Here is a 17,104-nt window from a genome sequence, read left to right on the forward strand (position 1 = left end):
ATACAAGGAACACATGATGTAGGAGTAACTATACAAGGAACACATGATGTAGCAGTAACTATATAATGGCTGCAAATATAGATTCCTCACATTTTACAGCTGGAAAGATTGACACATTTTCCCTCCACAACACTAATATGTACAATGAGACAACATTTAATTTTGAGGAACAACTGTTGTAAATGAAAATCCATTCAAGAATATATAAAAGAATTATCAAAAATAATATTTAATTTACCATTTTATACAGAAAACACCCAAAAACACCTTCTTGCTTTTCTTATCACATAATCCTCAAATCAACATAAATACGTCTTGCTTTTTCATTGACTACCAATGTTTGCTTTAAGCTCTAAACATAATATCTTGGTTTTCAACCAGCTGAGTGTCAAATCTTACTTTTATAAAACCTAAATACAGTCTTGTTTCATAGCTAGCTGAGTGTATAATCTCACTTGTATAAAACCTAAATACAGTCTTGTTTCATAGCTAGCTGAGTGTATAATCTTACTTTTATAAAACCTAATTACAGTCTTGTTTCATAGCTAGCTGAGTGTATAATCTTACTTTTATAAAATCTAAATACAGTCTTGTTTCATAGCTAGCTGAGTATCAAATCTTACTTTTATAAAACCTAAATACAGTCTTGTTTCATAGTTAGCTGAGTATCAAATCTTACTTTTATAAAACCTAAATACAGTCTTGTTTCTCAGACAGCTGAGTATCAAATCTTACTTTTATAAAACCTAAATACAGTCTTGTTTCATAGCTAGCTGAGTGTATAACCTTACTTTTATAAAACCTAAATACAGTCTTGTTTCATAGCTAGCTGAGTGTATAACCTTACTTTTATAAAACCTAATTACAGTCTTGTTTCATAGTTAACTGAGTGTCAAATCTTACTTTTATAAAACCTAAATAGTCTTGTTTCTTAGTTAGCTGAGTATCAAATCTTACTTTTATAAAACCTAAATACAGTCTTGTTTCATAGCTAGCTGAGTATCAAATCTTACTTTTATAAAACCTAAATAGTCTTGTTTCATAGTTAGCTGAGTGTCAAATCTTACTTTTATAAAACCTAAATAGTCTTGTTTCTTAGTTAGCTGAGTATCAAATCTTACTTTTATAAAACCTAAATACAGTCTTAGTTTTTAAACAGCTTAATACTAGCTATCCTGAGATATCAAATCTTACTTTTCTAAGACAAACAACTTGTCTTTCGTTTCTATCTATCAAGTACATTAGAACTTTCCCACTCATGAAATAAATGATGTAACAACTACACAAAGAGGGTTACAAAGTTACAATCATCATATAACTTAATGAAATGAGAAATGTCCATCAACTACAATACTATGTGTAATGAGACAACAGTTCACTGTCCATCAAATACAATACTATGTGTAATGAGACAACAGTTCACTGTCCATCAACTACGATACTATGTCTAATGAGACAACAGTTCACTGTCCATCAACTACAATACTATGTGTAATGAGACAACAGTTCACTGTCCATCAACTACAATACTATGTGTAATGAGACAACAGTTCACTTTTGAGGAACAAACATAACTGTGAAATCTGAGATGATACACAAACCATTCAGGAATACCTACTTGATAAATGTTACTTCTTACTACATTTTTGAAGATCTAAGCATGCTATTTTTTTTCTTTTTATACACCAAATGTAAAATATTACTTTCAAGCTAGAACTGCATTGAATGTGGATCAACAAATTCAACAGTATACTTACCGTCCACTTGCATAAGGTACTCTTGTCTGCATGTCTGAGAATGGTATTGTTCGGGCTGTTCATCACTCCGGAACCTCGTACTCTTTCACTAAAAAGCTGGAGCACTGCTAAACTTAGTGTCTGCACTATAGTACACCTATGTAAGGTGGACAAACACAGGCATGTTTCTTCAACATTACTATCCAGGTTGAATAATTGGCCTGGAACATTTCTGTTTGAAAATAAGAATGAAATGTTTCGAAAATGATTTTAACTTAAAGATCATGTTTGAAAGTAATGGTTGTGTGCATTTTAAAATACCAAAGTAAAAAACAAAACTAAATGTTTTCATTGTAAGCATTAAATTTAAAAAAAAGAAAAATATGATCAGAATATTAGTTAACCACTTAATGAAATAAAACCAGTAGCAAGATTTCAAAAGACATTAGAATTCGTATGCTCAATTTCTACTTCTTGTTTTAACTTTTAAACTTTTCAACTGTTCAGTAAAATATACTCATAATAGAAATCACTCAATGAACTGTTTCTTGAAAAGCCTGCCTATAATTATATATGCATCTAAAACTCAGCTAAACATGTACTATAAATATGTAAACATTGAAAGCAGGTGATACCTTCAATATGTACATATCCAAATAACAAAGCTTTTATGATTTCTGTTTGCTTCAAATATTAAAATGACTAAAATTATTTACATACAAATACAACAAACATATAATATGTTGAATAATCAAAACTTAGTTTGCTTTCGTACTGATTCAAATTAAGGAAAGAGCAGGTTCTATCCCAAATATGATTTAAGACTTATAACACAGGAGAAAATTAAGTAATAAAAACAGATCCTTGGGATACACATAAACATAATTTATTTATTCATACAATCTTTAAGGCCCATCACTGTTTGATTTCTAACCTAGTTTTCAAGATGTTCCACAACGTCAACAAGTATCCATGATCTCTATTTGCAAAATACTCTCCAGCCTTTGACAGACCTGTCACCAAAGCAAGAAACATTTCAGGTATGTCGTCTTGGGGTAGAAGAGAGACCAGTGCTGAGGCTGAAACCGATCTGATGGTCCAAACTGGACTCTCAAGAAGCCTCTGCAACAAGGGTATAAACTGGGAAACTTGAGAACTATAAAAATAAAAAATGTTATTCTTACACATCAAAAATAGATTTAGTGATCACTAAAAAAAAATAGGACTGTTACAATGATCCAGAAAAGGTAAATTTGGTTTACTGTACATCCTTAGAATTAATGAACAGCATGTTTTATTTAAAAATAAACAATATTACTATATTTAATAAAGTATCTATGGTAACCATGTCTCCCCTATCATTAACTTGTAATTAAAGTAGACTTATGAACAAAATGGTCTAAATTCATTTGTCATAAGGGTATTGAAAGAAGTTTTAGTTTATTTTTACTTATTAGAAATTTTTCATGAAAAGAAGCATATTTACCACACCATAAAGAATGAAAAAGTTATCCTATTTTAAGAAAACTATAAACCTTCATATAAACTGGTAGTCAGCTTACTACTGATTTTCTTGAAATCCCTGGTCTGCAGAAAAGCGAGAAAGAAATGTGAGTAATGGAACCAGGCTGGGATGTAAGGATCCCTGGTGGTGACTCGTTATGGCATGCTGTAGGGTGCTCAACAAATAGTCATGCAACCGAGGATATCGAGAAAATACATCACCTGCACTACCAACACTCCTCTCTGAATCGACACCTTTCTTCTGTCCAAGTAAACGAGAGACAGCAGCACCTAGAACATAATTATCAAACTGCTTAGATTACACAATGTGCGTAGTACTTATTTTTACGACAGCTATCTTTTAAAAATAACAGGAAACTGTATGTTTTAAATGCTAGTTAAATATTACGACTTTGTATTCACAGCAAAACCATCCTGCAAACCCAAAGAAGACAGTGAAAAAGTAGTTCTGTATGCAAGACTGAGGAAAAAACAAGACCATGGTCATAATAAATGATGTACTTGTGAAACACATAGGTACTTCATTTTGGTGAATTATGGAGTTTTGTTAAGTTCCAGACAGTTCAAAGTATCAATTATAGTCATGTGTATTTTGTTTTCTGTTTTACGGTCAGCATTGTTCATTACAGGACAAGCAAAAAAAGCCTTTGGTATTCATTCTTTGTTACAGGGTACATTTTTAAAAATTAACAATTACTACAATAAACTCAGCAAACATAATCAAAACTTATTTCAATTAAGAAATGAAGTCATAATTTTGTAGCCAGGCTCTTAGCCATAGAATATGCATCTGGCAGATTGTTTACCACAAGGGCAGAGGTATATTTAGTAAGATGAAACAGGTTCTTTTAGACTAAAAAGCATTCAAAAAGGGCATCCTCCTAAAATATTGTTTATCACAAGAGCAGAGGTATATTTACAAAATACTAATAATTTTATTCCTCAGTAATTATTTTATTTTTTAAATTGATTATTTTAATTGCCCCTTGTAACCTATAAACACCTCACAGATGAATTTATTAGCAAAAGAACACGATTTATGTTCTACTTTCTAAACAAGTCAAATATTATGGTTTCACAAAACTCTGAAAACATTTGTGGTCAAATCAGTACATTTATTGCAACAGTACAGGATTTCTGAAATAGCAAAAACAAATTCTTACCACAGACAATGAATTTTATAAATCCACTTGTCTTATGCCTAACATTAGTTAAGTTTACATTAAGTATGAACTATATGCAATAAAGAGGCAACATTGTAACTTGTGTGTGTTCTATGTTTTAGCTTGGTTCAGGCTAAAGTTTAGCATACTTGATACCACCAATAAATAAAAATTATTGTGGTAACAAACGAGTTGATGCTAGACCTTTTTTGTAAAACTTGGATATTTTTTCATTATGTTGTAGCACAAAATGTCTACAAAAGTACAATAACATCTGAATTTTGTTTAAATCCATTTAAGTAAGGGACCAGCATAGTCAGGTGGGCATTATAATGTGACAGTCAATCACACTATTCGTTGCTAAAGGAGTAGCCCAAGAGTTGGTGGTGGGTGGTGATGACTAGCTGCCTTCCCTCTAGTCTCACACTGCTAAATTAGGGACGGTTAGCACAGATAGCCTATGTGTAGCTTTGCGCGAAATTCAAAACACAAAAAACAAGCAAAAAAAAAACCCATTGAAATAGAGTGCACTCACATAGTAACATGCAGGTACATTATCAGGACAGTCAAAAACTGAGTATTATAATAACAGATTATACCACAACAAAAATAATGTTAGCTTGTTGAGCCCTCTAGTGGCTCAGGTAGTTCAAAACTGGAGATGGAACATACAACTTTGGAGCTATATCATAAATAGAAAATTCTATAAACAGTAGGAAACATAAAATTGAGACTATTATATATATACATATACTGACTGATAGTTTAGTTTCAATGTTAAATTGTACAATGTATAAAAAAAATTAATTAGGTAAGTTTTATTCAACCATAGAAAATACATAAAAATTAAAATATAGTAGGTATTGCTGCTACTTTACTAAACTTTTTGTTATAACTTACATACAGTAGAAAGATGCATGCTTTGTTGCACTATATTGTATAAGTTTTTTTGTTATACATTTAACATGATAGTGTGTCATTAATTATATAATAATGAAACTCAAATAACTAGAAGTTTAGTATAATGATGACACTTGGTTTAATGGGAAATGAAAAATGGTTTGGAGAAAAGGGTAACATATGTCCAAATAGGAGAAAAAAAAGAAGAGATAAAACATTCTACCCAAAGATATCCATGTTTCCCATAAGAAACATTTGTTCACACTAAACAAAGAACGAACAAAAGTCTCTTTTAGTAAAGAAAATAATAACAATAAACAACACGAAACATTCTAATATTTACTTGTATGATATTTGATAATCCAGTTCATGCTACTGGTTATTTTAAATTGTTATCTATTCTGATGCAGGCATTACCGTAAAGCTGAAGAGCTCCGTTTCTAACTCCCCAGGAAGGTGAAGAAAATCCATCAATGCAAGCAGGAATTATTTCATCTAAGAATGTTAGAATGTGTTTAGAAAGGTTGGCATTGCTGACAAGTTCTCGGAAAATGTGTAATGCTTGAGCCTGGGGAAGATCAGCACACTGATTCACAGAAACTGGTAGTGGATAACGAATTATCTTGAATAACTCATGCAAGGTATAGTCCAATAGCTTATGCTGCAATAAATGTTTTTACATCAATTAAAAAAAATAAACAAGTAGACAAATTAATGTTACATTTGTTTCTTTCTTTAACATTAGTTTAACTAACAATATTGGTCAATGTTTGTTTATATTTTGATTTTTTAAAATCTTTTATTATATAAGTATTATTATAAAGTTTAGGTTATTAACACAATAAATGGATTTTGGACTAACCTAAATCTCCTGAACTGGCCAAACCTTGTAAATTATCACTGAACATTAGTGTAAAATATCACCACAATTACCACTGTATAATACCACCACCATTACTACTGTATAATATCACCCCCATTACTACTGTATAATATCACCACAATTACAACTGTATAATATCACCACAATTACAACTGTATAATATCACCACAATTACAACTGTATAATATCGCCACAATTACAACTGTATAATATCGCCACCATTACCACTGTATAATATCACCACAATTACAACTGTATAATATCGCCACCATTACCACTGTATAATATCACCACAATTACAACTGTATAATATCGCCACAATTACCACTGTATAATATCGCCACAATTACAACTGTATAATATCGCCACCATTACCACTGTATAATATCGCCACCATTACAACTGTATAATATCGCCACCATTACCACTGTATAATATCACCACAATTACAACTGTATAATATCGCCACCATTACCACTGTATAATATCACCACAATTACAACTGTATAATATCGCCACCATTACCACTGTATAATATCACCACAATTACAACTGTATAATATCACCACCATTACCACTGTATAATATCACTACAATTACCACTGTATAATATCACCACAATTACCACTGTATAATATCACCACCATTACCACTGTATAATATCACTACAATTACCACTGTATAATATCACTACAATTACCACTGTATAATATCACCACAATTACTACTGTATAATATCACCACCATTACCACTGTATAATATCACTACAATTACCACTGTATAATATCACCACAATTACCACTGTATAATATCACTACAATTACCACTGTATAATATCACCACAATTACTACTGTATAATACCACCACCATTACCACTGTATAATACCACCACAATTACAACTGTATAATATCACCACCATTACCACTGTATAATACCACCACAATTACTACTGTATAATATCACCACCATTACCACTGTATAATATCACTACAATTACCACTGTATAATACCACCACCATTACCACTGTATAATACCACCACAATTACTACTGTAAAATATCACCACCATTACTACTGTATAGTATAACCACCATTACTACTGTATAGTATCACCAACATTACTAGTGTATAGTATCGCCAACATTACTAGTGTATAGTATCGCCAACATTACTACTGTATAATATCGCCACCATTACTATTGTATAATATCACCATGATTACTATTGTATAATATCACCATGATTACTACTGTAAAATATCTCCACCATTACTATTGTATAATATCACCATGATTACTATTGTATTATATCACCATGATTACTACTGTATAATATCACCACGATTACTATTGTATAATATCACCACGATTACTACTGTAAAATATCACCACCATTACTACTGTATAATATCACCACAATTACAACTGTATAATATCACCACCATTACCACTGTATAATATCACTACAATTACCACTGTATAATATCACCACAATTACCACTGTATAATATCACCACCATTACCACTGTATAATATCACTACAATTACCACTGTATAATATCACTACAATTACCACTGTATAATATCACCACAATTACTACTGTATAATATCACCACCATTACCACTGTATAATATCACTACAATTACCACTGTATAATATCACCACAATTACCACTGTATAATATCACTACAATTACCACTGTATAATATCACCACAATTACTACTGTATAATACCACCACCATTACCACTGTATAATACCACCACAATTACAACTCTATAATATCACCACCATTACCACTGTATAATATCACTACAATTACCACTGTGTAATACCACCACCATTACCACTGTATAATACCACCACAATTACTACTGTGTAATATCACCACCATTACCACTGTGTAATATCACCACCATTACCACTGTATAATACCACCACCATTACCACTGTATAATACCACCACAATTACTACTGTAAAATATCACCACAATTACTACTGTATAATACCACCACCATTACCACTGTATAATACCACCACAATTACAACTGTATAATATCACCACCATTACCACTGTATAATATCACTACAATTACCACTGTGTAATATCACCACCATTACCACTGTATAATACCACCACCATTACCACTGTATAATACCACCACAATTACTACTGTATAATATCACCACCATTACTATTGTATAATATCACCACCATTACTATTGTATATCACCACCATTACTACTGTATAATATCACCACCATTACTACTGTATAATATCACCACCATTACCACTGTATAATATCACTACAATTACCACTGTGTAATATCACCACCATTACCACTGTATAATACCACCACCATTACCACTGTATAATACCACCACAATTACTACTGTATAATATCACCACCATTACTATTGTATAATATCACCACCATTACTATTGTATATCACCACCATTACTACTGTATAGTATCACCACCATTACTACTGTATAGTATCACCACCATTACTAGTGTATAATATCACCACCATTACTACTGTATAGTATCACCACCATTACTACTGTATAGTATAACCACCATTACTATTGTATAATATCACCACCATTACTATTGTATAATATCACCACCATTACTACTGTATAGTATAACCACCATTACTACTGTATAGTATCACCACCATTACTACTGTATAGTATCACCACCATTACTACTGTATAATATCACCACCATTACTACTGTATAATATCACCACCATTACTACTGTAAAATATCACCACCATTACTACTGTATAGTATAACCACCATTACTACTGTATAGTGTCACCACCATTACTACTGTATAGTATCACCAACATTACTAGTGTATAGTATCGCCAACATTACTACTGTATAATATCGCCACCATTACTATTGTATAATATCACCATGATTACTATTGTATAATATCACCATGATTACTACTGTAAAATATCTCCACCATTACTATTGTATAATATCACCATGATTACTATTGTATTATATCACCATGATTACTACTGTATAATATCACCACGATTACTATTGTATAATATCACCACGATTACTATTGTATAATATCACCACAATTACTACTGTAAAATATCACCACCATTACTACTGTATAGTATCACCCCCATTACTACTGTATAATATCACCACCATTACTATTGTATATCACCACCATTACTACTGTATAATATCACCCCCATTACTACTGTATGGTATCACCACCATTACTACTGTATAGTATCACCACCATTACTACTGTTTAGTATCACCACCATTACTACTGTATAGTATCACCACCATTACTACTGTTTGGTATCACCACCATTACTACTGTATAGTATCACCACCATTACTACTGTATAGTATCACCACCATTACTACTGTATAGTATCACCACCATTACTACTGTATAATATCACCACCATTACTACTGTATAATATCACCACCATTACTACTGTATAGTATCACAACCATTACTACTGTATAATATCACCACCATTACTACTGTATAATATCACCACCATTACTACTGTATAGTATCACCACCATTACTACTGTATAACATAACCACCATTACTACTGTATAACATAACCACCATTACTACTGTATAACATAACCACCATTACTACTGTATAGTATCACCACCATTACTACTGTATAGTATCACCACCATTACTACTGTGTAGTATCACAACCATTACTACTGTGTAGTATCACCACCATTACTACTGTATAGTATCACCACCATTACTACTGTATAACATAACCAACATTACTACTGTATAGTATCACCAGCGTTACTACTTTGTAGTATCACCACCATTACTACTGTATAGTATCACAACCATTACCACTGTATAATATCACAACCATTACCACTGTATAATATCACCACCATTACTACTGTATAGTATCACCACCATTACTACTGTATAACATAACCACCATTACTACTGTATAGTATCACCACCATTACTACTGTATAACATAACCACCATTACTACTGTATAGTATCACAACCATTACTACTGTGTAGTATCACAACCATTACTACTGTGTAGTATCACAACCATTACTACTGTGTAGTATCACAACCATTACTACTGTATAGTATCACCACCATGACTACTGTATAACATAACCACCATTACTACTGTATAGTATCACCACCATTACTACTGTGTAGTATCACCACCATTACTACTGTATAGTATCACCACCATTACTACTGTATAGTATCACCACCATTACTACTGTATAGTATCACCACCATTACTACTGTATAGTATCACCACCATTACTACTGTATAATATCACTGTATTTCAATCTTTACAAGTTTTTATTAATAAGGCACTACATTCTCCCAGTTAAACTGATGAATTAACTGTATAAATTAAAGTTACTGTTTAGTACTAATCTATATAGACAGCTTACTACATTTAATACACCATAGAAAGATGAAAAATAAATGATGAATATATATATTGATAGAACAAATTGTTTTTAACTCTTAAAGGTGTTTGTATCCTGCATTAGAAATTATCTGTTTAAGTGAAGTCGTTTTCTACATGTAGTTGATGGTTTAACAATTAAAGCTACCTAAATACACTCATATCTCAGAATTCAACATCTTACAGCCACTTTTATCAAACATTTCAGATAAAAATACCACAAAAGTAATGTACTTTAACTTTATACATACATGAAAACCACAAAAGTAATGTACTTTAACTTCCTACATACATGAAAACCACAAAAGTAATGTACTTTAACTTCATACATACATGAAAACCACAAAAGTAATGTACTTTAACTTCCTACATACATGAAAACCACAAAAGTAATGTACTTTAACTTTATACATACATGAAAACCACAAAAGTAATGTACTTTAACTTTATACATACATGAAAACCACAAAAGTAATGTACTTTAACTTAAATAAAAATATAAACAAAGTATTTTTTTCTCCCAAATTACCCAGAATTCACAACATAAATCAGCCTAAACTAGCAATTAAATGTATGGCCTGTTTTAACACCTCTAAGGTAAAAAGGATGTTTCACAAGAAAATGAAAACCATTAAACAGTGAATTCTCTTCTAACTTTGGATACAGAGAAACCTATGCTTAAGAGAAGGGAATATAAAAATGTCATGCTGAAGAAATACAATATGCAAAAAAAATAATCTATCATACATGTTGTGAATCTGGTTCACTTGTGACTACGGCTTGAACAAGAAGGGAAATTCCGGCTGATCGCCGAGTCGTAGAACAGTTTACAGCAGTTTTCATTATACCAACATAAACCTGAAAATGGAAGAAACAAAGTAAATATAAACTCTGACTTTCATGGATGACACTTGAAATCAGTGGAGACTTTTAACAAAACATTACACACACACACACACACACACTGTTTAAATAGATTACAGTTTTCAAGTTTTCACATTTCAATCTCAACCATGACAACAGCATTCCATACCAGGATGTAATGTTGCTTGTAATCACATCACTTTCTAGAAGTTCTCCACCAAACTTACACTCAGCTGCTTTATATCAGCCATTCTGGGAATGATCATCTGACATATTGGTATGTTCCACAAACCCCATTTTAAACCCGACAAAGATTTGTTATATGTTTGTTACAGTTTTTTCATATCAAATGTGTCATACATGCACTGTTGTCACAAGTTATTTTCAAGTAATTTTTGATCTCTATATGGGCTTGGCTATTTTGATAAATTTTGTAAACACCAGGTAACTGTAAAAGTTTACATGTCATAACTTATATATAATAAATATCAAAATTTGAAAAACTTTCAGTAAACATTCCAAGACTTTCATACACAAAAATTCAGATTTTCTAATTAAGTACTTTTACTAATGGATTTGTCTGTGAATACAAGGAGACAAAAATATTGAATAATGTAACATAAAAGTTATGATACTGAATGTCGTAACACATAAGCTACGACAATGAATGACATACCATGAGTTATGACAATGACATAATACACAAATAATGCCACTGAATGTTGTAACAAACAAAATAACGGCACTGCATGATGTACAAACAAAATAACGGCATTGCATGATGTACAAACAAGTTTTTCTCAAGTTTATTTCACAAGAAATCATTTACATAATTGGTACCATTAACCTACTCTAAAATAAAATAAATATACATTTAAAACAAGAAATTCAGTACCGACATTGGGTTTTTGTTATTTTGCTGTCAGCCTACCTGGAAAACCTAAGCCTACTTTTTTGTGTAATGATAATACTGATACATTAAGAACTTATTTCAGATATTCACTTATTAAAAGTGAACATAATAAGAATACATATAACTGATATAATTCAACTGATTTTTCTAACTATACCATAACTGCTTTAAAGGAACTCCTTTAGCTAGTCAATCTCAGCTTAGTGATAGCAACTTATTCACGAACCTGTAAGTAAAATAACTAAAAATCTCTATTGGGTACGAGCTAGCACTACAAGTATTTGATAAAGCAAAATTTTGTTTTTCTATTTATTATCCATGGTGTAATAAGAAATATGAAATATAATTTGTGGAGGTGAAGGGCTATAAAAATTATATTATGCCTTAAGAACGCCTATAACATTAAACAATTTATGTTAAACATCACAGAGGGATAATAAGAAAAACAGAAAACAGTAAAAGTCAACTACACAATGTCACTTTATGCAGACAAAGTGTGATTGAAACTATTCTGCAACTTCATTTTTGAATTAAAACTGATATGATATTAAAAATTCATTTATCATCTGTGTTTTGATGTCAAGATTAATGTATAATATTTGAAAATAAAATAGTTTAATTACATCTTGAATGTAACCCTGAAAAAATTGTGACAACTGCAGTTTTACTAACTTGTTGTGAAAAAATCTGAATTTCAAAATATCTACTTCTGCAAAAAAATGAAAAAGTAATGTTTCCTCTATTTAAACTCAACACTAAAGTTACTTATTTACTAGGAAATAATCATGGAGTGTTAAATGGTACACATTGGGTTTCACCTATCACTTATTGATAATGATACCTGAGAAAAGGAAAGGCATCAGCAATACAGAGAAGTCTCAAAGTGTCAATTTAATATTTACTGATAACTAAAACTACAAAAGAGCCAGAAAAGTTGTTAGTATTTGCAGTAACTGTAGCAGCAGTGGTTGAAACTTGAATTTTGAATATCTCGATCTTGTTATCACATTAGTATTAGGTCTATTACATTTCTAAACAGTACACGATGGGGTCTTATTATCACATTAGTATTAGGTCTATTACATTTCTAAACAGTACACGATGGGGTCTTGTTATCAGATTAGTATTAGGTCTATTACATTTCTTAACAGTACAGGATGGGGTCTTGTTGTCACATTAGTATTAGGTCTATTACATTTCTTAACAGTACAGGATGGGGTCTTGTTGTCACATTACTATTAGGTCTATTACATTTCTAAACAGCACATGATGGGGTCTTGTTATCACATTAGTATTAGGTCTATTACATTTCTAAACAGTACATGATGGGGTCTTGTTATCACATTAGTATTAGGTCTATTACATTTCTAAACAGTACATGATGGGGTCTTGTTATCACATTAGTATTAGGTCTATTACATTTCTAAACAGTAGATGATGGGGTCTTGTTATCAGATTAGTATTAGGTCTATTATACATTTCTAAACAGTACATGATTGGTCTAGTCCCTTAGAAATTTTCGAGAATTAGAAGAGAGTATAACTTGTATTCCAACCTTACTATATTTGTAATACCAATTACTTATGTCGTTTCAGTCAATCCAGAGCTGTTCAGGCTGGCTGGGGTATAATACACACAGTAATGGTCTGAACACAACGTTTATACAAACCATTTGTTACACCAACAACAGCTGTGGTGTATATGTCTATTACAAGCAAATAAAGAATGATTACAATTCTGCTTGTTACAAGACATTAATATTAGGCCTAATAGATTTCTTCACTTTCTTGTAAAAGAAGCACACATAATAACAATAGCTTAGTCTTGTAGGGAAAAACTTCAATATACTTCAAGAATGAAGCAACTAATAAAAAAAGCCATATTTAACAAAGCAATTATATTAACAATAAGACTACAACAACGTTTAACAGAGAAATTATATCATCAACACAACTTACTACAACACAATAAAGAAATTGTATTAACAAAACCTACTAGTTTAAATTGCTAAATTATATTAATGTAATTATTACAAGATGTTTGTTTGTTTTTAAATATTGCACAAACATACACAAGAGCTATCTATGCTAGCCATTCCTAATTTAGCAGTGTAAGAGTAGAGGGAAGGCAGTTAGTCAATAACACTCACTGCCAACTCTTGCACTGCTATTTTACCAACAAATAGTGGGATTGACCTTCTCATTATAACACCCCCATAGCTGAAAGGGTAAGCATGTTTGGTGCAACTGGGATTCAAACCCATGACCCTCAGATTACCAGTCAAATGCCTTAACCACCTGGCCATTACAAGATGTAATAGAGGAATTGTATAATCAACACAACCTACTACAATAAATTGATATGGAAATTCTATTACCATTATACCTACTACAACATTCAACACTAATTATATTAATGTTATACCTACTGCAAAATTTGACATAATTATGTCAACACTAAAGATACTACAGTACTTGACATTAATTATGTCAACACTACACATACTATAAAACTTGATGTTAATTATGTCAACATTACACATACTACAATACTTGATGTTAATTATGTCAACACTACACATACTACAATACTTGATGTTAATTATGTCAACACTACACATACTACAATACTTGACATTAATTATATCAACACTACACATACTACAATACTTGACATTAATTATATCAACACTACACATACTACAATACTTGACATTATGTCAACACTACACATACTACAATACTTGACATTATGTCAACACTACACATACTACAATACTTGACATTATGTCAACACTACACATACTACAATACTTGACATTATGTCAACACTACACATACTACAATACCTTGACATTATGTCAACACTACACATACTACAATACTTGGACATTATGTCAACACTACACATACTACAATACTTGACATTATGTCAACACCACATACACATACTACAATGTCTTGACATTATGTCAACACTACACATACTACAATACTTTGACGTTAATTATGTCAACACTACACATACTACAATATCTTGATGTTAATTATGTCAACACTACACATACTACAATACTTAACTTGATGTTAATTATGTCAACACTACACATACTACAATACTTGATGTTAATTATGTCAACACTACACATACTACAATACTTGATGTTAATTATGTCAACACTACACATACTACAATACTTGACATTAATTATGTCAACACTACACATACTACAATACTTGATGTTAATTATGTCAACACTACACATACTACAATACTTGATGTTAATTATGTCAACACTACACATACTACAATACTTGATGTTAATTATGTCAACACTACACATACTACAATACTTGATGTTAATTATGTCAACACTACACATACTACAATACTTGATGTTAATTATGTCAACACTACACATACTACAATACTTGATGTTAATTATGTCAACACTACACATACTACAATACTTGATGTTAATTATGTCAACAGTACACATACTACAATACTTGACATTAATTATGTCAACACTACACATACTACAATACTTGACATTATGTCAACACTACACATACTACAATACTTGATGTTAATTATGTCAACACTACACATACTACAATACTTGATGTTAATTATGTCAACACTACACATACTACAATACTTGACATTAATTATGTCAACACTACACATACTACAATACTTGATGTTAATTATGTCAACACTACACATACTACAATACTTGACATTAATTATGTCAACACTACACATACTACAATACTTGACATTATGTCAACACTACACATACTACAATACTTGATGTTAATTATGTCAACACTACACATACTACAATACTTTGATGTTAATTATGTCAACACTACACATACTACAATACTTGATGTTACACTACACATGTCAACACTACACATACTACAATACTCTTGATGTTAATATTTATGTCAACACTACACATACTACAATACTTGATGTTAATTATGTCAACACTACACATACTACAATACTTGATGTTAATTATGTCAACACTACACATACTACAATACTTGATGTTAATTATGTCAACACTACATATACTACAATACTTGACATTAATTATGTCAACACTACACATACTACAATACTTGATGTTAATTATGTCAACACTACACATACCACAATACTTGACATTATGTCAACACTACACATACTACAATACTTGACATTAATTATATCAACACTACACATACTACAATACTTGACATTATGTCAACACTACACATACTACAATACATTCTGACATTATGTCAACACTACACACATACTACAATACTCTTGATGTTAATTATGTCAACAGTACACATATACTACAATACTCTTGACATTATGTCAACACTACACATACTACAATATACTTGACATTAATTATGTCAACACTACACATACTACAACAATACTTGATGTTAATTATGTCAACACTACACTGCTAATATTACTACAATACTTGACATTAATTATGTCAACACTACACATACTACAATACTTGACATTATGTCAACACTACACATACTACAATACTTGATGTTAATTATGTCAACACTACACATACTACAATACTTGATGTTAATTATGTCAACA

General features: G+C 31.1%; 1 protein-coding gene across 1 annotated transcript in view; it reads right to left on the reverse strand.

The window, feature by feature from the left end:
- The window catches only part of LOC143226813 (tRNA (32-2'-O)-methyltransferase regulator THADA-like), a 70,675-nt gene that overhangs the window by 18,680 nt on the left and 34,891 nt on the right, over window positions 1–17,104 (reverse strand). Inside the window, exons 14-18 of the mRNA XM_076458252.1 lie at window positions 11,446–11,556; window positions 5,741–5,984; window positions 3,299–3,530; window positions 2,671–2,892; window positions 1,758–1,968 (exon numbers count right to left, since the gene is read on the reverse strand). Of these exons, the coding sequence (XP_076314367.1) occupies window positions 1,758–1,968; window positions 2,671–2,892; window positions 3,299–3,530; window positions 5,741–5,984; window positions 11,446–11,556 (1,020 nt within the window). The remainder of the gene's footprint in view (window positions 1–1,757; window positions 1,969–2,670; window positions 2,893–3,298; window positions 3,531–5,740; window positions 5,985–11,445; window positions 11,557–17,104) is intronic.

The sequence above is a fragment of the Tachypleus tridentatus genome, chromosome 9, assembly GCF_004210375.1.
Source record: "Tachypleus tridentatus isolate NWPU-2018 chromosome 9, ASM421037v1, whole genome shotgun sequence".
Classification (NCBI taxonomy): Eukaryota; Metazoa; Arthropoda; class Merostomata; order Xiphosura; family Limulidae; genus Tachypleus; species Tachypleus tridentatus.